Consider the following 26,907-nt stretch of genomic DNA (forward strand, 5'->3'; position numbering starts at 1 on the left):
GGGGCGTCAAAGGGAGGGGGGGGGCGTCAAAGGGAGGGGGGGGGCGTCAAAGGGAGGGGGGGGCGTCAAAGGGAGGGGGGGGGGCGTCAAAGGGAGGGGGGGGGGCGTCAAAGGGAGGGGGGGGGCGTCAAAGGGAGGGGGGGGGGCGTCAAAGGGAGGGGGGGGGCGCCTCAAAGGCATGGATTCCTCCCCCTGCATGAGGGGGGACGCAGTGGACAGGAGGGGGGACGCAGTGGACAGGAGGGGGGGGGCAGTGGACAGGAGGGGGGGGCAGTGGACAGGAGGGGGGGGCAGTGGACAGGAGGGGGGGCAGTGGACAGGAGGGGGGGCAGTGGACAGGAGGGGGGGCAGTGGACAGGAGGGGGGGCAGTGGATAGGAGGGGGGGCAGTGGGATAGGAGGGGGGGGCAGTGGACAGGAGGGGGGGGCAGTGGACAGGAGGGGGGGCAGTGGACAGGAGGGGGGGGCAGTGGACAGGAGGGGGGGGCAGTGGACAGGAGGGGGGGGGCAGTGGACAGTGACACACACACAGACACACACACACACACACACACATATACACACACACACACACACACACACACACCTCAGTTGATGCGCCCTTTCTCAGTTCCGTTTTGGCGCCGGAGGTGGGGAGCGACACCTACCTGTACTTCCGGGCGCCGCCACCGTCTGACTCGGCGCCGCGAGGGAGAAAGGGGGTCCGCCATCATACGCGCCGCGTGGCAGCTGCGGGAAGCGAGGTGATTTGGAGCGGGGGAGAGGTGATTTGGAGCGGGGAGAGGTGATTTGGAGCGGGGAGAGGTGATTTGGAGCGGTGAGGGGGGAGAGGTGATGCCGCTGGGGAGGGGGAAAGGTGATTTGGAGCGGGGGAGGGGGAAGAGGTGATGCCGCTGGGGAGGGGGAAGAGGTGATGCCGCTGGGGAGGGGGAAGAGGTGATGCCGCTGGGGAGGGGGAAGAGGTGATTTGGAGCGGGGAGAGGTGATTTGGAGCGGGGAGAGGTGATTTGGAGCGGGGAGAGGTGATTTGGAGCGGGGAGAGAGGTGATGCCGCTGGGGAGGGGAGAGAGGTGATTTGGAGCGGGGAGAGAGGTGATTTGGAGCGGGGAGAGAGGTGATTTGGAGCGGGGGAGAGAGGTGATTTGGAGCGGGGAGAGAGGTGTGTGTGTGTGTGTGTGTGTGTGTGTGTGTGTTTTATTTATTTTTTTGGACCTTTGGCCCGTCACTCCGCCTCAGGCCAATGAGAGGTGTGGGGGGCGGGCCAAGGGGGTGGTGTGAGTGTGTGAGGCCAATGAGAGGTGTGCGGGGGCGGCGGGCCAAGGGACCAATGAGATTGCCGCTAGGGACACCGGACATCCAGCAGGCAGGCATGCATGCAGGCAGGCAAACATACAGTGCTTTCACTAATATAGTATAAGATAACCAATGATGGTCACACTAAATGTACATAGAGTGTAGAAACATATACAATGATAACAGTAATCGCGAGTGAATGGTGCACAGTGAGCTTGAGTAAGCCAAACAGTGGGAAATAGTCTCTCCAAAGGTTCAACATGAGCAGTGCTCAAAGTTATGAATAAATTGTATGTGTATAGACAGACAGACACACAGACACACAGACACACGCCTTTCCACCCAGAAACAGTAGAAATATCAAAATCTTATACTATATTAGTGAAAGCACTGTATGCCTGTCTGGATGTCCTGTGTCCCTAGGGGAAATCTCATTGGTCCCTTGGCCCGCCAACCCCCACACAACCTCTCATTGGCCTGAGGCGGAGTGACGGGCCAAAGGTCCAACACACACACACACACACACACACACACACACACACACACACACACACACACACACACACACACACACACACACACACACACACACACACACACACACACACACACACACACACACACACCTCTCTCTCTGTCCTCTCCCCCCCATCACACTCACCTCCCCCCCTCCCCGGTTGCTCCACTCCCCTCCCCTCTGCTCTCCGCTCCACTCGCCTCCGCTCCACTCGCCTCCGCTCCACTCACCTCCCTCCACTCATCTCCCTCCCGCTCCACTCCCTCCCCCTCCCTCCCGCTCCACTCCCTCCCTCTCCACTCACCTCCCTCCCGCTCCACTCCCTCCCGCTCCACTCCCTCCCGCTCCACTCACCTCCCTCCTGCTCCACTCACCTCCCTCCCGCTCCACTCACCTCCCTCCCGCTCCACTCACCTCCCTCCTGCTCCACTCACCTCCCTCCCGCTCCACTCACCTCCCTCCCCGGCGCGGGGACAGGCAGTGGCCAGGCAGCCTGCAGCTGCCTCGCGGCGCCTAAGATGGCGGCGGCCGGAAGGACCCCCTTCCTTACCTCGCGGAGTAACTAAGATGGCGGCGGCCGGAAGGAGAAGTGACGTGTGTGTGTGTGTGTGTGTGTGTGTGTGTGTGACACTGTGTTTACACTGTGTGTGTGTGTTACACTGTGTGTGTGTGTGTGTGACACTGTGTGTGTGTGTGTGTGTGTGTGTGACACTGTGTGTGTGTGTGTGTGTGTGTGTGTGTGTGTGTGTGTGTGTGTGTGTGTGTGTGTGTGTGTGTGTGTGTGTGTGTGTGTGACACACTGTGTGTGTGTGTGTGTGGGACACACTGTGTGTGTGTGTGTGGGACACACTGTGTGTGTGTGGGGGGGGGGGACACTGTGTGTGTGTGTGTGTGTGTGTGTGTGTGTGTGTGTGTGTGTGTGTGTGTGTGTGTGTGTGTGTGTGTGTGTGTGTGTGTGTGACACAGTGTGTGTGTGTGTGTGTGTGTGTGTGGGACACTGTGTGTGTGTCAGACACTCTAGGGTGGGGACCGGAGCTATGCATGGGGGGCGGGGGGCAGGAGCGGAGAGAGAGGGGGGAGTGGAGAAACATACAGGGGGAGTGGAGAGGAGGGACCCGTAAATTTAAGAAACCCACGCCCCCTCCTGTCCACTGTCCCCCCCCTCCTGTCCACTGTCCCCATCCCCTCCGGTCCACTGTCCCCGTCCCCTCCTGTCCACTGTCCCATCCCCTCCTGTCCACTGTCCCGTCCCCTCCTGTCCACTGTCCCGTCCCCTCCTGTCCACTGTCCCATCCCCTCCTGTCCACTTTCCCATCCCCTCCTGTCCACTGTCCCGTCCCCTCCTGTCCACTGTCCGACCCCTCCTATCCACTGTCCCGACCCCTCCTGTCCACTCTCACCCCCCCTCCTGTTTACTCTCACCCCCCTCCTGTCCCACTTTCACCCCCCCCTCCTGTCCACTGTCACCCCCCTCCTGTCCACTGACCCCCCTCCTGTCCACTGTCACCCCCTCCTGTCCACTTCCCCCCCCAGTCCACCCCCCCCCCCCTCCTGTCCACTCTCTCCCCTCCTGTCCACTCTCCTCCCCCTCCTGTCCACTGTCCCCTCCTCCTGCCCACTGCCCCCCCTCCTGTCCACTGTCCACCCCCTCCTGTCCACTCTCCCCCCCTCCTCCTGTCCACTGTCCTCCATCCTGTTCACTGTCCCCCCCTTCTGTCCACTGTCCCCCCCTCTTCCTGTCCACTGTCCCCCCCTTCTGTCCACTGTCCCCCCGCCCCCCCCATCATGTCCACTGCCCCCCTCCTGTCCACTGCCCCCCTCTCCTGTCCACTGTCCCCATCCCTCCTCCCCACTGTCCCCCCCCTCCTGTCCACTGTCCCGTCCCCCTCTTGTCCACTGTCCCGTCCCCCTCCTGTCCACTGTCCCGTCCCCCTCCTGTCCACTGTCCCCCTCCTGTCCACTGTCCCCCTCCTGTCCACTGTCCCCGTCCCCTCCTGTCCACTGTCCCCGGCTCCTCCTGTCCACTGTCCCGTCCCCTCCTGTCCACTGTCCCGTCCCCTCCTGTCCACTGTCCCATCCCCTCCACTGTCCCGTCCCCTCCTGTCCACTGTCCCGTCCCCTCCTGTCCACTGTCCCGTCCCCTCCTGTCCACTGTCCCGACCCCTCCTGTCCACTGTCCCCATCCCCTCCTGTCCACTGTCCCCGTCCCCTCCTGTCCACTGTCCCCGTCCCCTCCTGTCCACTGTCCCCCTCCTGTCCACTGTCCCGTCCCCTCCTGTCCACTGTCCCGTCCCCTCCTGTCCACTGTCCCGACCCCTCTCCTGTCCACTGTCCCGTCCCCTCCTGTCCACTGTCCCGTCCCCTCCTGTCCACTGTCCCGACCCCTCCTGTCCACTGTCCCCGTCCCCCTCCTGTCCACTGTCCCCTCCTGTCCACTGTCCCCTCCTGTCCACTGTCCCCCTCCTGTCCACTGTCCCATCCCCTCCTGTCCACTGTCCCGTCCCCTCCTGTCCACTGTCCCGTCCCCTCCTGTCCACTGTCCCGTCCCCTCCTGTCCAGTGTCCCGTCCCCTCCACTGTCCTGTCCCCTCCTGTCCACTGCCCTGTCCCCTCCTGTCCACTGTCCCGTCCCCTCCTGTCCACTGTCCCGACCCCTCCTGTCCACTGTCCCTGTCCCCTCCTGTCCACTGTCCCCATCCCCTCCTGTCCACTGTCCCCGTCCCCTCCTGTCCACTGTCCCCATCCCCTCCTGTCCACTGTCCCCGTCCCCTCCTGTCCACTGTCCCCGTCCCTCCCCTCCTCCTGTCCACTGTCCCTCCCCATCTCCTGTCCACTGTCCCTCCTCCACCTTTTCTTAGCGGGAAATTTAACTCACGGGCAACGCCGGGTCTCTCAGCTAGTAGTATATAGTTATGAAAGTGATAGATAATTGGAATCCTGATGATCAGATACACCATATTTGTTTGCCGGGTGAGCTGCTGCTTCACTGGACAATATCCACATTTTATTTTGGATTTATCTAGTAGATTGTTGTGCAACTAGCGCACTACAGAATAGTAACACTTAAACCATATCATATATCCAACAACAATAATAAATTCCTCAGGGGAACCGCTGATAAAGTTGCTAGGCATTGAAATGCGTTGGACAAGTACTACGCAGCTGACGCTGACACATCCCCGAGACACGAGAGGTGAAAGCGCCGTTCCAAGAGTTTATCGGAGGAACAGCTTGGAGACGCCGCTGTAGACGCGCAGAAAGACATTGCCGCACATTAAGGTCCCCGTCACATACTGTAAGCTTATGTCGTTGAATTTAGTATATGTTATAGGTTTTACTATTCTATAGTGCACAATGATCTACTACGGGGGTGCGTAAACTTTCTGCGCTGCGCTGCCTGCCTGCTCTGCCCCCTTACCTTTAGTCCGGCGTCAAATGACGGGGGCCGGTCATGTGATGTCACATCATGTGACCCCGCAGCGTCATTTGATGCTGCGTTGCCATGGCGACGCATAACCCGAAGCAAGCAGAAATTAGGTAAGTGAGTTATAGAGGCCTCGCGCTCAAGAACGTGGGGCCTCTGTAACCGCAGCGCCCCCCCAAAAAAATTATCGCGCCCCCCAGTTTGCGCACCCCTTATCTACTAGATCAATAAAAATAAAATGTGATCGCACACTTGGAGCATGCGCTTCTTTTCTGTGCTTTTATATTAACTTCCTCCCTGTTTTACCTTTCTTGAGTCATCTTTCCCTCTGTGATGTGACCAGCCTCCATTCCCACCACCTTTGTATTACAGTATATGATCCCATTTCTTGCCTGTTTTGGATCATTGGCAGTGTTGGGGACCCAAATGAAATGTCCATGTAAACCACATCCAGCCACCAGTAGGGCAGCCTTTATCTATAGAAACGTTGACATTCTTTTGATCCAATAATAAGGGCATAACCCTGGAAGAGTGGGTTAGAATATATCGCCTTAGCAAAACACGTCTTATCAAGTACTTAGATCCTCTTATCTTACTCATGTGTTTTACATCTTCTGCTGCTTTCGATGTGGCAATTTCAGTCCAGTTTCTGTGATAATCTTCAAACGAGACAGACTTCATCATTCTGCATAAAATAAACCGCATCATGTGAGCAGAACACTTGTTTATAACACCAATGTGTCTATAAAACAGGATCACTTTGCAAGTAATGTGGTATAAATTAAGTTTGGCTTGACAAGACCATGAAAAGTAAAAATGAAAACATATTTTGAGAGGGGGGGGGGGGGGGGCGGGGAGGAAACTTGGAACTTCCTTCAAATGAAAGATTTTATTTATATTTAAACTTTCAGGAAGTTTAGCTGATTTCAGTGCACATCAGCACAAAAAGTTTAGAAATTAACCATGAGGTGTCTAGGAAATAAATATATTTTTTTACCAACCACTGATAAATTTATTGTTGGCTAACCTCTTAGGAGCAGAGCAGCATCTGGAATGATGTAGGCTTTTGTGTGACTTTCTAGTGCTGAGGACAAAGGGAATTCTGATGGGAAACAGCTAAACTCCATAAGGACAAAATCGTCAAGTAGAAACACAAGCCTGTGTAAGAATAGGGGGTCAGGTATCAAACTTTCCAGCTGCAAAACAAGGGGCAAATAAATTGGGGCAAATAAATTGCACCAAATGTATCAAGAAACTTTTTCCATGGGGTTTATTAATGTTGGATTAATAACCCTAAAGCGTGTCATTTGCACTCTATCATTCTAAATCAAAAGTGGCCAATCCGTGGCCCGTGATGGCATTTGAGCTGGTCCGCGTGGTCCTTTGGGGATCAGCCTCTTGTCATGCCGGCCCTGCGCCAGTTATAAAGCCCAACTTCCGTGAGGCTGCTGCTCTCCTCCTCCTCCTCCTCCTCCTCCTCCTCCTCCTCCTCTCCTCCTCCTCCTCCTCCTCCTCCTCCTCCTCCGCAGGACTGGAGGGGAGCTGGGGTCTCATGGCAGATGCAGAAGTTGGGTCCCACTTCCATTACGGGCCTGCGTGAGAATAGGCTGATCCCTGGAGGATCCTGTGCCACTGCACCCCCAAGGTAAAATTGTTTGGGGAGAGGACTGAATATTGTGAGTGAGGGGTAACATTGTGAGTGAGGGGGTAACATTGTGAGTGAGGGGTAACATTGTGAGTGAGGGGTGAGGGGTAACATTGTGAGTGAGGGGTGAGGGGAGTGAGGGGGAAACATTGTGAGTGAGGGGGAGGGGTAACATTGTGAGTGAGGGGGGAGGGGTAACATTGTGAGTGAGAGGGAGGGGTAACATTGTGAGTGAGGGGGGAGGAGAAACATTGTGAGTAAGGGGGGATGGGAAACATTGTGAGTGAGGGGGAGGGGTAACATTGTGAGGGTGAGGGGAAACATTGTGAGGGGGAGGGGAAACATTGTGAGTGAGGGGGGGTAACATTGTGAGTGAGGGGGTAACATTGTGAGTGAGGGGGGAAACATTGTGAGTGAGGGTGGGTAACATTGAGTGAGATGGGGTTAACATTGAGTGAGGGGGAAGGGTAACATTGTGAGTGAGGGGGAGGTGGATAACATTGTGAGCGAGGGGGGAGGGGAAACATTGTGAGTGAGGGGGGAGGGGTAACATTGTGAGGGTGAGGGGAAACATTGTGAGGGGGAGGGGAAACATTGTGAGTGAGGGGGGTAACATTGTGAGTGAGGGGGTAACATTGTGAGTGAGGGGGGAAACATTGTGAGTGAGGGGGGAAACATTGTGAGTGAGGGTGGGTAACATTGAGTGAGATGGGGTTAACATTGAGTGAGGGGGAAGGGTAACATTGTGAGTGAGGGGGAGGTGGATAACATTGTGAGCGAGAGGGTGGTAACATTGAGTGAGAGGGTGGTAACATTGAGTGAGGTGGAGGGGTAACATTGTGAGTGGGGGGAGGTGGATAACATTGTGAGTGAGAGGTGAGGTGGATAACATTGAGTGAGGGGGAGGGGTAACATTGTGAGTGGGGGGTAACATTGTGAGTGAGGGGGAGGGGGTAACATTGTGAGTGAGGGGATGGGGTAACATTGTGAGTGAGGGGGTAGGGTAACATTGTGAGAGGGGAGGGAGGAATTGTGAATAAGGGGGAAAACAAGGAATTATAAGGGGGAGGATTGTAGGGGGGGGGAGAATTGTGAGTGAGAGGAGGGGAAATAGAGAGAGAGAGAGAGAGGAGATGAGAGATGGGAGAAGGGGACAATGAGTTGGGGAAAGAAATACATGGAGGGTTCGGGGGGGGGGGGGTTGGGGGTGAGGGTCCAAGTGTCTAAGGTGGTAAAGCCTTGTGGTGCTATTTTGTGTCTAGTTCTGCAGCTGAGTGAGTTTGATGAATAGCTCCCAGAGAGGGTTAGCTGTTAGCGAGCTGTGTTTCCCTTACGTTTTTGTCACATTCTCCAAGATAAATATGCACTAAAGTAGCCTAGGAAATTAATTTTGACTGTAATTCCATTTAATGAATGAGGCTCCAAAGGGGCAGATCAACGTCTTCTGACAGCCAGACTGGGGCAAATCATCAATAATCATTAATATATTTATCAAATAAAAACATCTCACAAAAAGCAATTAGATTGTTTCTTAGATAAATCCGATGCCGTTTTTCAACCTCAATTGTGCCTGCAGGTTATTTTAAAAAAAAATGATAATATATATTTTTAAAATAATAATAAGAAAAATATTTGATCAATGTGATCATGCTCTGGGAGTTTATTTAATAACCCTGTAGCTGCCAGAGGGTTGCAGTTCATTAGCTGGACTTTAGTATTTGCAAAGGTTTAATTATTGAGATTTTATGGAAGGTTAAACTGGCCTCTGTGGTGCAAATCTGATAAATCAACACGAGTTATGCGTCAAACTTTCAACATTATGAAATGAAGTTTTGATGCTGTGAGAAGGTATAAGTAAGGTTCTGATGCTGTGAGAAGGTATAAGTAAGGTTCTGATGCTGTGGGAAGGTATAAGTAAGGTTCTGATGCTGTGAGAAGGTATAAGTAAGGTTCTGATGCTGTGGGAAGGTATAAGTAAGGTTCTGATGCTGTGAGAAGGTATAAGTAAGGTTCTGATGCTGTGAGAAGGTATAAGTAAGGTTCTGATGCTGTGAGAAGGTATAAGTAAGGTTCTGATGCTGTGAGAAGGTATAAGTAAGGTTCTGTACACTCCTATCCTCGGCCTAATGTCAGATGTACGCTGTCTTGGTGTAAGAGTCACTGTAGCTACACATGCACATGTTAAATTAGATCTCGGCTCATATGGGCAAGGATCAGGACTGGCCAACTCCAGTCCCCCAGAGCTACCAACAGGTTAGGTTTTCAGGATATCCCCGCTTCTGCACAGGTGACTCAATTAGTCCCTGCTTCAGCACAGGTGACAATCAGTCCCTGCTCCTGCGTCAGCACAGGTGGCTCAATCAGTCCCTGCTTCAGCATAGGTGGCTCAGTCTCTGCTTCAGCACAGGTGATTCAATCAGTGGCTCAGTCTTTGACTGAGCCACTGATTGAGCCACCTGTGCTGAAGCTGGGATATCCTGAGAACCTGACATGTTGGTGGCCCTTGAGGACTGGAGTTGGCAACCCCTGGCATATATTGGCAGGGAGTATGGAGTGATAGTATCTGTATGTTTATACTACTTTTATCTGGATGTCAGACCCCTACTATCATGTTATTAAAAAAATATCTAGGCCCAGTGGTACCATAGAACAGCGGTGCGCAAACTGTGGGGCGCGACCCCCAGGGGGGGCGCGACACTGCCGACGGGGGGCGCGGGGTTTACAGAGGCCCCGCGCGCTTCCCGAAGGCACTTAAATTAAGTGCCGGGGGAGCTGCAGGGCCTCTGTAAACCTAACTTACTGTGGCTCTGGCGGCTTCCTCCCTGTGTTGCCATGGCAACGCGGCGTCAAAATGACGCTGCGAGGTCATGTGACGTCACGTTGCTATGGCAACGTGACGTCATTACGCCGGAGCGCGGGTAAGTTGGGGTTGGGAGGGGGGCGCGGGAGTGAGGGGACAGCCGGCAGGGGGGCGCAGGGAAAAAAGTTTGCGCCCCCCTGCCATAGAAGGATGTACTGATCTCTACATTTGGCTGCATTCAGGCATGTGTGAATTACTGATAGATTGATCTGCACTAGAGGGAAACTGCCACAGGGGGGCAGTATCAGTCAAGAAAGATACTGTAGTAGTCTGTAGTATCACAGGCTGAATATCTTATTTATATTTACTGTAGCACATTTTCCCCCACTAAGTGAGATCATGTAGCTACCGGTGTACTCTGGTGCGGGTGCATACCTGTGAGGTAGAACAGAAGGCCTGAGAACTCTGCGATGGTATAGGGAGGCATCAGGACAGGCTCTCAGTGATGGTTCTTCTGTCAGCCAGGAGGATCCTTAGGGGCAACTCCTCTTGTTCACACTCCAGACATCACACCATAGAGGGTATAACTTGAGTTTATTAGGTTCAGGACATCATTACAGGTTCCATTCCCTGAAGGCAGTATAATGGGCTTGAGGCCCTGAGTACCTCATCCTCAGCATACGTTACCCCCTAACAGGGCAAGGCCTCAGCCCACTCCTGTCCAGGATAGACTTACTGCTGTGTCCCTATAGCAGGGAGGGCAGCACAGACCCAACTCCCAGAACCCTTAGGCTGAGTCCCCAGTCTTCACTGTGGCACGCGCGCCCGGCGGGGCGGGGGGGGGGGGGGGGGGTGGGCGGCGCGTGCAGAGCGCTACACCGCGATCTGCGGTCTGGGGGGAGAGGGAAGATTTGCGATGGGAGGGGGCGTGGCTGTAGGTTTGCGGGGCGTGGCCATGACGTCCTGCAGCTGTTTCGCCCTTATTGGCTGAACCGCCGGCGGGGGCATGGCCACGCCCCCGTCACAGATGTCGAGGTCAAATTCTCCTGCCTCCCTAAAAACCTGTCGCGCACCGCTGGAGAAAGGTGCGCGACAAGGTAGGGACTGGGACCGGCCGGACTGGAGGGGCGGGGCTTGATAGCACAGCGCACGCCGAGCCGTGCGCTGTGGCGGTGACTGGGGCCGCAGCCTTACTCTAACCTCTAGAGGGAAACCCCCTCCTTCCCAGGGGAGGGGCTTGTAAGCCGGCCTCCTATCAGTCATAGCCCCCCCCCCCCCTTGTAATACCAGACTACTCCTGAACTTTATTAGGTAACCCAAATAACAGATCCCACAGGATTTGTTCCCAACACTGCCCACTCTTTACTGGGACTTACAGTGCTAGAGGGGCCAGAGAATTAGTAGTCCAAGGGGACATGGCTACACACTCCCTCTGGTTTTTGAAATCCCTCATGACCTTGCATGAGGGCATAACATCCCGCACTGTAGCAGTTCCGCCCCTTCAGACACTTTAGCCATCACAAGTGGGGGAGTGGACATGGTAAGTACCGGGGACACAAGTCGTGGGGACCGGGGCCTGTATCTGGGGTCACCGTGAGCTCCGTAGGGACTAAGTTTAGGACTGTGGGAATGGTCGTAACGTGGCAGAATAGGGCAAGTCCAGCACTTCAAAGTCTCGTTCCGTGGGGTATTTAGAGTTCTGTACCCCAACTTGGGCGGCAACTGGAGAGGTCGTCCATATTATATCGCCTGCAACTGTCCGCGCCAGGGAGCGGGAACAACTGCAGCTGGAGGCTTAGCAAGTCCTCCCATGCCTCGGATGGTACAGGGGCAACTTCGCTTGTCCTGCCCCTGCTTCCGCGCCCTGCACTGCTGCAAGAAAATGTTCTCTGTAGAGGTAGAGGTACCAACGCAGCAGGGTCGGATGCAGGATCCGAAAGAGAAGCAGTACCGGCCGGTACTGCTAGCGGAGTTCCCTCCGCGCTGATCACCTCACCCGGGCCATGGCTCAATCTCAGGCCTAGCAGATTGCTTTACACTGCAACTGGTGCTGGGACATTCTCCAGAGACATCGGTCCAGGGATGATCTACATCCCGGATTAACACCCCCTGGTAGAAGTTGGAGCTCGAGATGGACGAAGGAGTCGTTACCTCGGGAACGCTGGAGGCTTCGTCCGATACCTCATCGATGGAAGCACCCTCGCTGTCCTGCCGGAAACTCACAGATCCAGCAGTGGATGGTTCCTCCTGTGGGGAGTGGGGCACCAAGGGCGTGGTGGCTTCGCTTGACCGTGCCTGTCCAGGCACCGGCTCACCTCCTCTAAGGCGCATATTGTAGCGGGAACTGAATGGAAAGCAGAAGGGGACTCACACTGTCACACACCGGCCGGTGTGGACTCAGGTACGTCCGCCAGTAAGATTTCTTCCGCAGGGCTGGAGAGACCACTGATGTCAGTTCCCATGGCTCCCACCGAGCCTGCTCCAGAGTCCATACTTTGTGAACTGCAGTTCCCATACCGAATTTTGGAACCGACAAGGTGCCGAAGCAGTGTCCAGAAATCGGGATGATGGGTCTCGGATGGCTGCCCAGCTATATCCATCAATCCTTGGAGAAACCCGTTGATTTCAGGATGTTCCCCAGTGTGCAGGAGGGTCTTGGAAGTCTCTGCTCCAGGGCCCTGGAGGCAAAAGTACGGTGCGTGGCATTCAGAGCACTAGGAAGTGGAGCCCAGTGCAGGTCCCACCCATTCGCACAACAGGCAGACCAACCGGAGCGAGTTCTCCCCACTGTGGGGAAGTAGTAGCAGACCTCCTGGGAGGGCAAAGTAAGTGCCTTGCTTCTCATCCATCGTCGCAGCTATCTGGGAGGGAGTGTGTAGGCGTGTATCTGTCCAGCAATACTACCACATGCGACTGTGGCTAAGTCCCCAGATCCACTGCTCGGCAGTAGGTAGACGCACTCAGCTCCACTCTCTAGTAATTCAGTGGTACAGCTGTAGAGAACAGGGTGTGGCTTGGCTTTCGCGCTAAACCCAGATAATTCTGCCAGGAGGGCGAGACTAGGCTTTGCGCCAAGCCCAGAGATTTGCAGATAGTCTTGCGACTTTGCACAAGTTGCCATGCAGTCTTCCATTTTCGACGGAAACCACCATTATACAATAGAAAACACAGGGTGCGTCTCCCTTGGCAGGAACCGCTTAAGTATGTAGCTCCTCAAACGGAGGTCTAGGCTGCCTGCGGATCAAGCGCCCGTCCTCGGATACCTGCCCGCTCACATGGGACAGAATAGCATGGTGCAGACCGTAGTTTCCTCGGGTGGAGCCCATGAGACACTACCCCCACACCTCTTCTTGGTAATAAACAGCACAGTGCAGGCCACAGCTTCCCTTCGGTGAAGCCTCTGGGATACCGCCCCCGCACCTCTTCTTAGTAGTGATATTGCCGCACAGAACCTCCAAGGGGGGACTGCCATAGTATAGCCGCAGCTCCTAAAACGAGGTCGTCGGCTGCCTGAGGGTCAAGAGCCCCTCCTCGGATGCCTGCCCACTTATACAGAACTTATTTCTGGGGAATGATACTGCATGGCGCAGGCCACAGCTCCCTTTGGTGCAGCCTCGGGGCAACTGTTCCTGCACCTCTTCTTGGTAATAAAGTTTCTACACACACTGTATGTTCATGTAACTTGGAGATGAGGGGTCCATGCTGTAGCTCCATTTTGGCGGGAAGCCCGGTCTTTCAGATCCCATAGGGTCCCCTATGGACACTACACCCATGGGCCCTCTGGAGTAACCAACTAGGAGAGTACCTCCTTTCTCTTGCTGCAAAAGCCTATCCTGATGCTATCTCAGCAGCGCCTCCAAATGTAGCACCTTTTCCCCCACCCAAAGTGAGATCATATAGCTACTGGTGTATTCTGGTGCGGATGCATACCTGTTAAATAGAACAGAAGGTGAGAACTCTGCAATGGTATAGGGAGGCATCAGGACAGGCTCTCAGTGATGGTTTGGTCAGCGCAGAGCCTCCAGCCCAGGAGGATCCTGGTATAGCCAGGATGAACCTCATAGGCAACCCTTCTTAGTGTTCACATTCCAGACATCACACCAGAGAGGGTATAACTGGAGTTTATTAGGTTCAGTACATCATACGTCGGAGAAGGAGTAGCTCAGTGAGTAAAGACACTGTCTGGCACTGAGTTTGAAGCAGGGGAACCTGGTTCAATTCCTGGTGTTGGCTCATTGTGACCTTGGGCAAGTCACTTTATCTCCCTGTGCCCCAGGCACCAAAAACATAGATTGTAAGCTCCACAGGGCAGGGACCTGTGCCTGCAAAATGTCTCTGTAAAGCGCTACATAAAACTAGCAGCGCTATACAAGAACATGCTATTATCATTACGGTTCCATTCCCTGAAGGCAGTACCACGGGCGTGAGGCCCTGAGCACCCCTCCTCAGCATACCTTACCCCCTAACAGGGCAAGGCCTCAGTCCACTCCTGTCCAGGAGAGACTTACTGCTGTGTCCTCATAGCAGGGAGGGCAGCACAGACCCAACTCCCAGAACCCTTATTCTAATCTCCAGAGGGAATGTTCCAGGGGAGGGGCTTGTAAGCCGGCTTCCTATCAGTCATAAGCCCCCCCCCTTGTAATACCAGACTACTCCTGAACTTTATTAGGTAACACACATATAACAATACAACCAGGCCCTGCAGGGTTTGCTCCCAACACTGCCCACTCTGTTACTGGGACTTACAGTGCTAGAGGGGCCAGAGAATTAGTAGCCCCAGGGGACCTGGCTACATGTATGTCCTGTGCAAATACATGTTGGGAACAAAACGTATCAGTTACACACCCAGTGGATGGTTAAAGTGGGCAAAATAGTCATATTAATGTGCCTAAATTAAAAATCTATGTTCATTAAACATCTGGGTGAAGCTCTTTGTAAAGTGTATATATATATATATATATATATATATATATATATATATATATTTGTATATGCTTTAAAAACGCTGGAGTGAAATTAATTAAAACTGTGATACTCAGCATTGCTTGGTACCTTCTCACTTAAACCCCTATTGGCTGCTCTTTAAGTTCTCCGGTTGAATGATACTAAAATGGTTTTCAAACAAAAATGCCTGCTTTATGTGTTTTTAGAAAGCAAAGGGTTAATTACACAAAGAGACGAACAAACCTTTGATGGGACTGAGCAGAAAGTGCTTCTGGGAACGGCATCTTTCCTAAGGGGGCGTAATCTTCTACTGAGGCGGCTGCAAAAAGTACAAATATATCAGATTTTTGTGCTAACTTGTTTTTCCTTTAATAGAGTCTTAGCTGTGATATCTTAAAGGAGCAATCCAAGCAATATCCTACCTGTGTGCGTTTTTTTTAAATCAGTTCTGTAGCATTAGATAATAGTTACTCCATTTTTTTAAATTCAACTCTTAATGCCATATTTAATGAGTTTTAATATACTGCGCATCCTCTGATTTCTATAACAGGTTTTAGCCTACCTCCCCATCAGTGCAAGATCTTTGCAACACATTCCTGTTTGTGATGATAAATTGTTGCCAATATTCCCAGCAGTTTCAGCTGCAAACTGTAACAATAGATAATGTTACCTTAGTAAAATCTGGATACATTATAGCTGCTGAGTTACACTGACTGAAAGATTGATTGAAACTGAAAAGCGGCCATTAAGTGAACCCAGAGAAGCAGGATCTATGCTGATCGATCACGGGAGAACGAATCGATTGGCAGCTTAGGTAATTAGTTTCCAATAAAGGTAATCAAAGGCTGCATATATTAAAAATTTCCAATAAAGGTAATCAAAGGCTGCATATATTAAAATTTGGACAATGACAAGACAAGGTATCTATGTTAGCGATATCACTGCACATGCACAGATGTTCCCTTTTTGCTGCCAGGAGGGTCTACAATGCATTGCAAAGCAGGCGCTTGTGGCAGCCAAGGGGTTAAGGATCAATAATCCCCAAAATCAGAATGGAGCATTTTTTTGTGGACTGCTATAATCCTAAATTGTGAGACTCCTTTTAAATCTATGGGCCCATCGAGTAAGACCCCCTATACCTAAGTGAGAGGACAGCTATCCCTGTCCATGTTTATTCAGCACCAAGTTCATCTCAAACATGGAGATTCAAACTCCCAGTGTTACAAACATGCTGGGGGATAGCTGCTTTTCAGCTCCAGTCCTCAAGGGCCAGAGACTGAGCCACTGAACTCCAGTTGTCAAGGGTCACCAACAGGTCAGGTTTTCAGGATATCCCTGCTTCAGTCTTCGACTGAGCCACTGAGTGTGCCACCTGTGCAGGAGCAGGGATATCCTGAAAACCTGACCTGTTGGTGGCCCTTGAGGACTAGAGCTGGCCACCCCTGGTTTACAGCATCTTAAAGCGTCAGATGGCTGGGCAGTCACAGTGCTAAGCAGCTCCACTGCAAAATGGGGACAGAAATCTTTTACAATCTCGTCTGTGACTCATCAGCCAGAGAATGAAAATTCCTCTTCATCATAGCAACAGGAACACGAGATTTCAGCCTAATCGCATTGCAATAGGTAGCAGGCCCCTCTGCCAGGGAAAGTTCAATATAGCTGGCTAATAGTCGCAAACCCTCCACAGCGCCCCAAGACTCTGTGCAACATGTGGCTCCATGAGGAAAAGATTCTAAAATCTATCTATATCTATATATATCTATATCTATATATTTTTTTTTCTTTACCGGGAACATATCTTGACTGCACAATCATCAGAAATGAAGGCGCTGGCAGGTCGTATGTTTTGGAGGAAAGTTGTCTGCTTAACTTTAATCTTCAGGCGGGAAGTAGCTTTACTCGCGCTCTTCATGTACTTTGTGTGAAATCCATTTGCAAATCTGTTGGTGCCAGACAGCGGCTCGCTGTGAGCTCGCTGAGTAACCCTGGCAGAACCAGCCACGTGCGGCTGGCCCCTGTTCTCTGGACTTATGGGGTGAAAAGTGGAGAAGGAGAATGCGTTACAAGTCTGGTTTGGAATCAGGGTTATATCAGGGGACGCCAACTCCTGTCCTCGAGAGCTACCAACAGGTCAGGTTTTCAGGATATCCCTGCTTAAATAAAATGGTTGAACTTTTAGAAAAACATGCACATTTTTGGCCACAAATTTGAAGTTAAAAAACATTCGACCAAAATGTGTCATTTTTTTTTTAGGACCAAAATATGAGAAACCTTTCAAACCAAAACCCCAGTGGAAGTGCCCACCCTCAGTTATATGACCGTTCCTGTCTCCCCTCTCTCCTATGCAGGTTGCACTGCAGAACATAACACCAGATATATGCTGCCTGGAATCTCCCCAGAGCTGGCTGCATGATGCTCTTGAAGAATAATTGAATCATTTTAATTAATGAAAGCAACTTACATTCAATCTGCTTGCTGGTTTTTACACATGCCAGAATCACTTGTCGGTACACGGAAGGCTTTGTCTTCAGCATTTCCACAGCTTTCAAATGAACTGCATTTTCTACGACTGGATTAGAAAGCATAGCCTGCATTGTAAGATATAGCATATTATTCTATGTGCATGGGCCTGACACTTTATACTCAGCCATTCCATGCTTACATGTTATAAACGGTTTAATTTGGGCACAAGATTGCGGATGATTGGCAAATGGGATCATTTAAAAAAATGGCGGATGGGACGTTCACCAAGTGTGTCACAGTTTATCCAATAAAGTGATTTTGACAGCGGCATATCACTGTTTTATTAGTTTTGAAATGTTTAAGATGCAAACTCAGAGTCCACAGAAATGAGATGTGTAAGTAGGAAAGAAAAATCAATGAAAACAGTATTAGATCTAAACTACTATTCGGAAAATGCCCATGCTTAGAAATGTTACATATATAAAAATACATATATTATAAATATATCACTTGTGAGCACGTTCACATGTCTCAGACAGGTCTGCAACCCTGCTATTCACCTTTATCTCTTAGCATACAGTGCTTCCACTGCAGCTAGGGATTCTGGGAAATGACATTCAAATCAGCACACAGTGTCACCTTTGCTTCAAATCCATTTTAACATGGAGCCCTAAGAGCTTATATTTTATGCCTGCCACATTACACAGCTTTTCAGCACAACCAGAGTTAAACAAGTGCAGAGCCAATAAAATCTACCCACAGACAGCTGTTTTGACCTTTTGGCTCTTATCAGTGCGAGGCTGGTTATACTGGCTTTGCAATATGAAGCTGGGATAGATTTCAACTGCACATTATATAAATTATAGTGAGTAAAAAGGAGCGGCTCAGTGAGTAAAGACGATAACTCTGATAACAGCGACACTAAGTTTGAATCAGGGGAACCTGGTTCAATTCCCGGTGTCAGCTCCTTGTGGCAAGTCACTTTATCTCCCTGGCACCAAAAACATAGAGTGTAAGCTCTGTGGGGCAGGGACCTGTGCCTGTAACATTCCTCTGTGCTGCGTACCGCGCGCTATACTGTCATTGTGATGCACTTTGAGTCCTTTGGCAGAAAAGCGCTGTTTGTAATAAAGTTATTATTTTTATTATAAAAAAGTAACAAAAACCCTCCACCGTACAATGCACAGCAAATAAAAATATCACTTGTTAGCACATTCACACCTGAGACAGGTCTGCAGCCCTGCTTTTCTCCCACAAGCTTGTGATGCTGGCGTGCGCCGGGCCTCCCTCTCATGCCATTGCGCAGTATAAGAGACGGAGCCCAGCCTGCGCGGACCCAGCACCCTGACACGGTGTGAGAGACGGAGCCCAGCCTGCGCGGACCCAGCACCCTGACACGGTATGAGAGACTGAGCCCAGCCTGCGCGGACCCAGCACCCTGACACGGTGTGAGAGACTGAGCCCAGCCTGCACGGACCCAGCACCCTGACACGGTATGAGAGACTGAGCCCAGCCTGCACCGACCCAGCACCCTGACACGGTGTGAGAGACTGAGCCCAGCCTGCGCGGACCCAGCACCCTGACACGGTATGAGAGATGGAGCCCAGCCTGCATGGAACCAGCACCCTGACACGGTATGAGAGACTGAGCCCAGCCTGCATGGAACCAGCACCCTGACACGGTATGAGAGACTGAGCCCAGCCTGCACCGACCCAGCACCCTGACACGGTATGAGAGACGGAGCCCAGCCTGCACTGACCCAGCACCCTGACACGGTATGAGAGACTGAGCCCAGCCTGCACCGACCCAGCACCCTGACACGGTATGAGAGACTGAGCCCAGCCTGCATGGAACCAGCACCCTGACACGGTATGAGAGACTGAGCCCAGCCTGCATGGAACCAGCACCCTGACACGGTATGAGAGACTGAGCCCAGCCTGCACGGACCCAGCACCCTGACACGGTATGAGAGACTGAGCCCAGCCTGCATGGAACCAGCACCCTGACACGGTATGAGAGACTGAGCCCAGCCTGCATGGACCCAGCACCCTGACACGGTATGAGAGACTGAGCCCAGCCTGCACAGACCCAGCACCCTGACACGGTATGAGAGACTGAGCCCAGCCTGCACTGACCCAGCACCCTGACAGGTATGAGAGACTGAGCCCAGCCTGCACTGACCCAGCACCCTGACACGGTATGAGAGACTGAGCCCAGCCTGCACAGACCCAGCACCCTGACACGGTATGAGAGACTGAGCCCAGCCTGCACTGACCCAGCACCCTGACACGGTATGAGAGACTGAGCCCAGCCTGCACAGACCCAGCACCCTGACAGGTATGAGAGACTGAGCCCAGCCTGCACTGACCCAGCACCCTGACACGGTATGAGAGACTGAGCCCAGCCTGCACAGACCCAGCACCCTGACACGGTATGAGAGACTGAGCCCAGCCTGCACTGACCCAGCACCCTGACACGGTATGAGAGACTGAGCCCAGCCTGCACTGACCCAGCACCCTGACAGGTATGAGAGACTGAGCCCAGCCTGCACTGACCCAGCACCCTGACACGGTATGAGAGACTGAGCCCAGCCTGCACTGACCCAGCACCCTGACACGGTATGAGAGACTGAGCCCAGCCTGCGCGGACCCAGCACCCTGACACGGTGTGAGAGACTGAGCCCAGCCTGCGCGGACCCAGCACCCTGACACGGTATGAGAGACTGAGCCCAGCCTGCGCGGACCCAGCACCCTGACACGGTATGAGAGACTGAGCCCAGCCTGCGCGGACCCAGCACCCTGACACGGTATGAGAGACTGAGCCCAGCCTGCACGGACCCAGCACACTGACACGGTGTGAGAGACTGAACCCAGGAAGCGGACCCAGCACCCTGACACGGTATGAGAGACTGAGCCCAGCCTGCATGGACCCAGCACCCTGACACGGTATGAGAGACGGAGCCCAGCCTGCGCGGACCCAGCACCCTGACACGGTATGAGAGACTGAGCCCAGCCTGCGCGGACCCAGCACCCTGACACGGTATGAGAGACTGAGCCCAGCCTGCGCGGACCCAGCACCCTGACACGGTATGAGAGACTGAGCCCAGCCTGCATGGACCCAGCACCCTGACACGGTATGAGAGACTGAGCCCAGCCTGCACGGACCCAGCACCCTGACACGGTATGAGAGACTGAGCCCAGCCTGCACCGACCCAGCACCCTGACACGGTATGAGAGACTGAGCCCAGCCTGCATGGACCCAGCACCCTGACACGGTATGAGAGACTGAGCCCAGCCTGCGCGGACCCAGCACCCTGACACGGTATGAGAGACTGAGCCCAGCCTGCGTGGACCCAGCACCGTGGCAAGGTCTGAGAGACTGAGCAAAGCCATGTACCTTGTCAACTGATGTAAGCTCCTTAAGAAACGGGAATTGAAGGTTACATAGGAATAGTAGAAAAAAAATAATGACAAGTGTCCTACCTGAATTGTTAACAATATGCTGCTCATTGTGAACCGTGTGTTCCATTCCTCAGTGTTATCCAGAAAATCAATGCAAGGCTTCCCAGAGGCCTGATCCACTAGATTGAAAATGAGGTATATATGTTATCTTTACTCCGAGAATACAAAACATGAAGATTGAAGATACAGCGTGGGAAACAGGGAGCTGTATATAATCCCCTGTAGGACCAAACTGAATTAACGGCAGTGATATGTTTCATGGTTTATATCTAGGTGACTGATTCCTTTTTTTTTTAAAGAATACAAATGACAGCGATAAATAATTTTCAACAGCATGGATATGTAACTTTGCTTTCAGTTATATCATGGGCGCTGAACGGAGGGATGGGGGGTGGCTGTCACTCAAGCTTTCACCAAACTGGGGGCGGCCAACTCCAGTCCTCAAGGGCTACCAACAGGTTAGGTTTTCAGTATCCCTGCTTCAGCACAGGTGGCTCAGTCGTTGACTGAGCCACCGATTGAGCCACCTGTGCTGAAGCAGGGATATCCTTAAAACCTCTTTGGTGTGTGGTCCTTGAAGACTGGAGTTGGTCATCCCTGCTCCTAACCAATGGTAATGTAATCACATTTATATACACCAACACAGAGCAGGGACATGAGCGATGTAATGGACGTAAGGGCAGTACATCTCACCCCAAACGCTAGGTTACAATCACTACAATCATTGTCAGGAAAAACCCTCAAAAATAATAAAATACTTAACACTTGGGAGTGGGCAGCAGACTTGGATGGTGATACTCAGGACTCTGTGCCCTGCAGCATATCAATTTCACTCTTTTTAATACGCCCTCTGCCTGGCATAACTACCTCTTGTGTATGTCCCCCTGGCAGTGTGGGGCGTTATTAAACATGAACTGCTGTTTCAATGCTCAACAGGCATTGACCAACATTAATCAGGGCCCCTTATGGAGGATGTAAATAATATTAGGGAATGTATATTTGTCTTTGACAAATTAGGCTACACCAGCCAAACAAGTATCAAGTATGACAGATGTGAATTCCCTACTGAGGGCTGAGCTAATGGTGTTCAAGAATGTGGTAAGGTCACACTTTGGAAAAATGACAAGTTTAATAACTCTTGCTGGCTGCCGTAAATGGTCTTTGTTAATATGGACACAGAACTGAAATACAGACAAGAAGTTAGAGCGAAATGCAAACCAGCAGTTATTATAGTTCTCTGAGAGCTGTAAAGCCATTTTCAAGTAATAAAGTGCTGTTATCTTTAGGATGTTTTCTAACTTTGTGCAGAAGGAAACAGGTCATACAATTAATTAGAGATCTAAACTAAGAGTTGAACCCAATGAAACGTAATAATAAAATAAAATTGTGTGTATGTTTGAGCACTGAGAGATAATTTAAACCTCTGGCATCATATAAATGAATAACGTTTTCATGGTTTTATTTCCAATTCCAAAAATTATTTAAATCCTACATCATTATTTTCTCAGTAGAGAAAAATCTTGTGGTCTCTTTGTAACAATACATCATTTTGTTATGCTAAATTACAATTATGCGGATAAACATTACCAGTGATGTTTATGATATTTGAAACAATATGATGCCCATACACACATTTATTCCCAATTCACACTGGGAGAGAAAAACTCAAGAAGTGTTCTACTTAGAAACTGCACGCAGTATTCTCTTCCTTGTCTGGTATTGTTTATGTGGGAGGTATTGTATATGAAATAGCTTATTAGTTGGTATTTTCAGAAGACTTGTTTGTTACAGTAATGAACATAGTAAAGACATTCAACCAGGCAATCTGATGCATATCTTACCGTTTGGATGAAATGGAATGGTATTAAATGTTATGCTTGGAGGGACAGAGTTGTACATCTCAGTATACTGCAGGGAGAGCTGGAGAACGGCTCCTAAATTAAATAAAGACATACTTTTTAACAGTTTGTGTATACAAATTGTTTTTCTTCTTCTTACCTAAACCAGGGGTGGGAAGGGGGTGGGGTGTGGGGTGTGGGGTGTGGGGCGTGGGGGGCAAGAACTCATCAGTGATCCCCTGTTGTCCCGACCCCCCTGGTTCTGGAGCGGTGAGCCCGGGGTGGACCATGGGTGAAATAATATAGCCCCCAGGGTCAGAGCTCACTCTGGTGGCCAAAAGAGAAGCCGGGACATCACGGGGAGATGACAATGTGGCTTTCTGTTGGTAAACCCAGTGGTCATATTTGTAGCCTGCTGCCATATTTGTTTTTTGTTCTGCGTCAAAACCAGCACGAAAAAAATATCTCTGGATTGGGGAGACCTCGAATCTTGGGGGGGGGAGGGACCACAGCCGAGCTGTGATGGACCCCTGGTTCAGATAAATAATGGACATACCAGGGTTGCTGCTTTAATTATATGACTCGTACAAATAGCTTCAATAACTTGCTTTGTCAACTTTTTACTAACCAGTTACTGCATATTGTAAAATGACCATTAAAGTATCTCATGCGTTACAAAACTGATGTAGGACAAGATGTCTTGGGGGAAAGGCTTGGATACATTTCCATCAATGTGCTAAACTGCGGACAACGTGAAAGCAAATGAGTTCAAGCAGCAGGTCCTACACTCCGGGTCCTCCAGATATCTACATTCTATGGTCCTAGTATGGGAAGAATAAAGCTGCAGGGTGAACAAGCAGAAAGACACAACACCATGGTCCTAATGTATAATCATGGGGTATCACTTCTTCTAACCTCTTTCTTCCTTATGGAAAACATGTTTTTTAGAAGAACATTTGATATTTATTAAAGTATTAATATTAATTGTTATTAGAGAGATGTTCTGCTTGGAAACACCATGTGATAACCTCAGATGACTACTATAGGCATCTAATAACTACAAGCATACCTGAAGAAGAAACCTATAAAGGTTCTAAAAGCTGTGTACATTATAATTTCACCCATGGACCCTATTGTTGGTCCCATAAAAGATGTCACAACCTATAATGAATCTACATTTCTCCAGTTGCCAATATGGCTACTAGAACTCTCAACATCTCATTAAAGGTAATAGTATCTAAGAAAGGAATAATGCATTCCAGCAACTGTCCCACATTTAGATAATGGAGGTCCAAATGGCCCTACTCCTTGTAAATAAAGGCATAAACTGTCAATTAAAACCCATCGATTTACAAACCTTCCCAGAGAGAATCTTTGAGACCTCGCACATTGGCCATCCATTCTAACAAGTTATCATTTAGAGGTGTTGCAGAAATGCCCTAAAATAAAAGTAAATGCTATTTAGTAAAATGTGAGCACTTTGTGTTTTTCTTAGAGCTATTGTGTAACGTTGCCCTAAACACTGCATCTTTAACACACACACACACACACACACACACACACACACACACACACACACACACACACACACACACACACACACACACACACACACACACACACACACACACCAGAAAAGAAAGAAGAGAGGCGTGTGCCACATAGCGTAATTCTGTAGGGATTGTATTCTCAACAATAGAATATTTATAAAAAGTACACTCACAAGTGTAACTTAAATAAAAGCGTGTGGAGTCAATCTCAAAGAGATATGATACGCATCTGGAACAACAGCTTCAGCTAGAAGTCCTCATAGAGCTCAGCAAGCAATGTAGAAACAAACATCCATATTGTATGAACCTCCAGATACAAGAATAGTAGATGGTATAGCAACAATATAAGTGAATATGTATCGCGTCTAAGCACACATGCAGTTGACCAGCAACCGATACACAATTCCTACGTGGTGACGGAATGACGTCATGCGTCTCAGCATACAGGTCCCTACGCGTTTCGCCACTTCGTCAAGTGGGCCCCTGGGGGGGCATGACGTCATTCCGTCACCACATGAGAATTGTGTATCGATACACTAGTTGCTAGTCAACTGCATGTGTGGTTAGACGCGATACATATTCACTTATATTGTTGCTATGCTAACGATATGCTGTACTAACGATGTCAAGCTCTCAGTGGTGCTATTGATAATATATCACAGGTATACTCACATATATTTGGGCTTCTTCAAGCTCCTGATATTCTCTTTGTAACAGTAAGTAGGTTCTTGAATGCATGGTACAGCACTTCGGCAAACCGCAAACTGCCAAGAAACAAATCTTTGTAGAAAGTTGAAGCATTAATTATATTTTCCATTATAAGTAGCCCTTTCAGCTCACAACGTCTCAGAACTCAGCAATTATTTAGATCCGTCCCTCTTATATGACACCAAAATAAATTAAACAGTATACTGTACACGCAGCAAAATATCACGTTTCATAATCATAATAGCAACTAGAAAGCTACCTGTTTTGTAAAGGTATATACACACACACACACACACACACACACACACACACACACACACACACACACACACACACACACACACACACACACACACACACACACACACACACACACACACACACACACACACACACACACATACACACACACACACACACACAAACACTGAGCGTGCATGTGGAGCCCCCTCTTACCACCATGCCTAGCTGTCTCTCTTTCTTTCACAGTACCTCTTTTATTGATCTTATGCCACCTGGCTGCCCACTGCTGTATTACACAATCAATTGCTTTCTCTTGCACTACTGTGTTTTTCGAACTGCTCTGTGGCTCTTTCTACGATCTACACCAATCGTGTCCCCTCTCATACTTTCAAACTGCCAGGTACTGTAAACATTCTAAAAGATGGCCAACTCCAGTCCTGAAGGGCCACCAACAGGCCAGGTATTAGGGATTCTGACTGAGCTACTGATTGAGCCACCTGTGCTGAAGCAGGGATATCCGGAAAACCTGACCTGTCGGCAGCCCTTGAGGACTGGTGTTGGCCACCCCTGTTCTAAGGCCTCGTTCAGGGTGCCGGCTTCGGAGGGAGGGCGTGCTTACGTGCGGGCGGATGTTCGATACAAAGTGTTTAAACAGAATAGCAGTTGTCAGGGTAGCAGCTGCCCTGTCGCCGAAGTACGGAGTTGACGCTTGCTACAGTTTCAATAAACAACCCAAGTTGTTTTTTTAAGCTGCAGCAGCGTCACTGCGACCTCGGCAGCCAATGAAATCATTCTTGAAAATGATTTCAACACAGCAACACCGATCCCTAAGCTACTGTCTGTCGCCCCGCCTCCTGGAAGCTTGAAAAGGTCTGCTGGGGATGATGTGCACACATCGCCCAGCAGACTGACGCCCGCACACGCGAACGTGCGCCCTCCACCTCCTGTCTCTGGCACCCTGAACTCGGCCTAAGTCATTCATAGGTAAACCTGGCATCGGCGCTGTACCTGGACATGTTGGTGATGTCAGGGCTAATGCATTTGTTTTAATGTGCACTTTTTCTCGACGTGTAAAGATGAGTGACGGCGTGAAAATAAATAAGTGCACTAAAACAATGACAGTAAATGGATATTAATGTATAACTCCTAAACACCAATTCTGCGCAGAAGAATGAAAATGATTTATACTTACATGTTATAGGTTTCTTTCTTTATTGCTTTAGTTGTGCCTCTCATATAAAGGTATGTTAGTTCAGAGCAGAAGGATGTTGTTCTTTCATTAGTATTCTGTAACATTTCGGTAGCCCATTAAAAACCTTGAACAGCTGTAATTAAAACAGCAACAGGGCTCGACACATTCTCTTCCTATCTTCAGCCAATCCGGGTTATAACTTATTAATAATAATTATTAATAACGTATTCGATACAATTGTAAAAAAAAAAAATAGCGTCAATGCTATAATATATCAATCAATGTCATATAATTCATGCAAAGTATCTATATTCAGATGAAGCCATGGACACAGAAGCCAAGCTCACAGAAATAACAACACAGACCTCATATTTTCTGTGTAATCTCGCTGCCAACCTGCTATTCCTTCAGCATAAAAATCTACGAGATCATATTATCCAGAAGATATTACACCCAGCTATCGTCTTAGTTGCTGCATGCTTATTACTTTGTGCTGGTAGAGTTCGTACATCTAAGCCATCGAGTTTTGTTAGAGCGTTTCCATAACAATGACGTTTGCAGGCACTCAGGGGAGGAGTGAAGAGAGAACAGGCTTCACCTCTTCACTGCTGGAAGAACCAGCCATCCCAGCACGTGGATTTCTCAGATACAATGCTAAGAGTCAGGGAGACACAGTCTCACACATTTGGAGCTAGTTGACATGCGTGTCATTGCGTCATCGCCAGAAACGTTCACGTCTCTTAGCATTTTGAGATTGATAGCTCTTCGTTGCTGACACAAATCTCAAAGCTAGAGGCGTGTAGCGAAATTGTGACATTTTGGGGTGTGCTG

General features: G+C 50.2%; 1 protein-coding gene across 6 annotated transcripts in view; it reads right to left on the bottom strand.

Moving 5' to 3' along the window:
• Window positions 1–26,618, bottom strand: part of UBE2U (ubiquitin conjugating enzyme E2 U) — a 33,429-nt gene extending 6,811 nt beyond the window's left edge. Inside the window, exons 1-9 of one of the 6 annotated variants that reach the window (XM_075615909.1) lie at window positions 26,077–26,618; window positions 24,606–24,697; window positions 23,741–23,822; window positions 22,387–22,479; window positions 20,567–20,664; window positions 17,083–17,209; window positions 14,865–14,940; window positions 6,260–6,316; window positions 5,829–5,917 (exon numbers count right to left, since the gene is read on the bottom strand). In XM_075615909.1, the coding sequence (XP_075472024.1) occupies window positions 5,829–5,917; window positions 6,260–6,316; window positions 14,865–14,940; window positions 17,083–17,209; window positions 20,567–20,664; window positions 22,387–22,479; window positions 23,741–23,822; window positions 24,606–24,671 (688 nt within the window). In that variant the 5' untranslated portion in view covers window positions 24,672–24,697; window positions 26,077–26,618. Of the gene's footprint in view, window positions 1–5,828; window positions 5,918–6,259; window positions 6,317–14,864; window positions 14,941–17,082; window positions 17,210–20,566; window positions 20,665–22,386; window positions 22,480–23,740; window positions 23,823–24,605; window positions 24,714–25,097; window positions 25,288–26,076 lie in introns of those variants that run through there. The other 5 variants (XM_075615907.1, XM_075615906.1, XM_075615911.1 and 2 more) reach the window with 5 other exon arrangements.
• Window positions 26,619–26,907: the final 289 nt, after the last annotated feature.

The sequence above is a fragment of the Ascaphus truei genome, chromosome 10 (assembly GCF_040206685.1).
Source record: "Ascaphus truei isolate aAscTru1 chromosome 10, aAscTru1.hap1, whole genome shotgun sequence".
In the NCBI taxonomy this organism is placed as follows: Eukaryota; Metazoa; Chordata; class Amphibia; order Anura; family Ascaphidae; genus Ascaphus; species Ascaphus truei.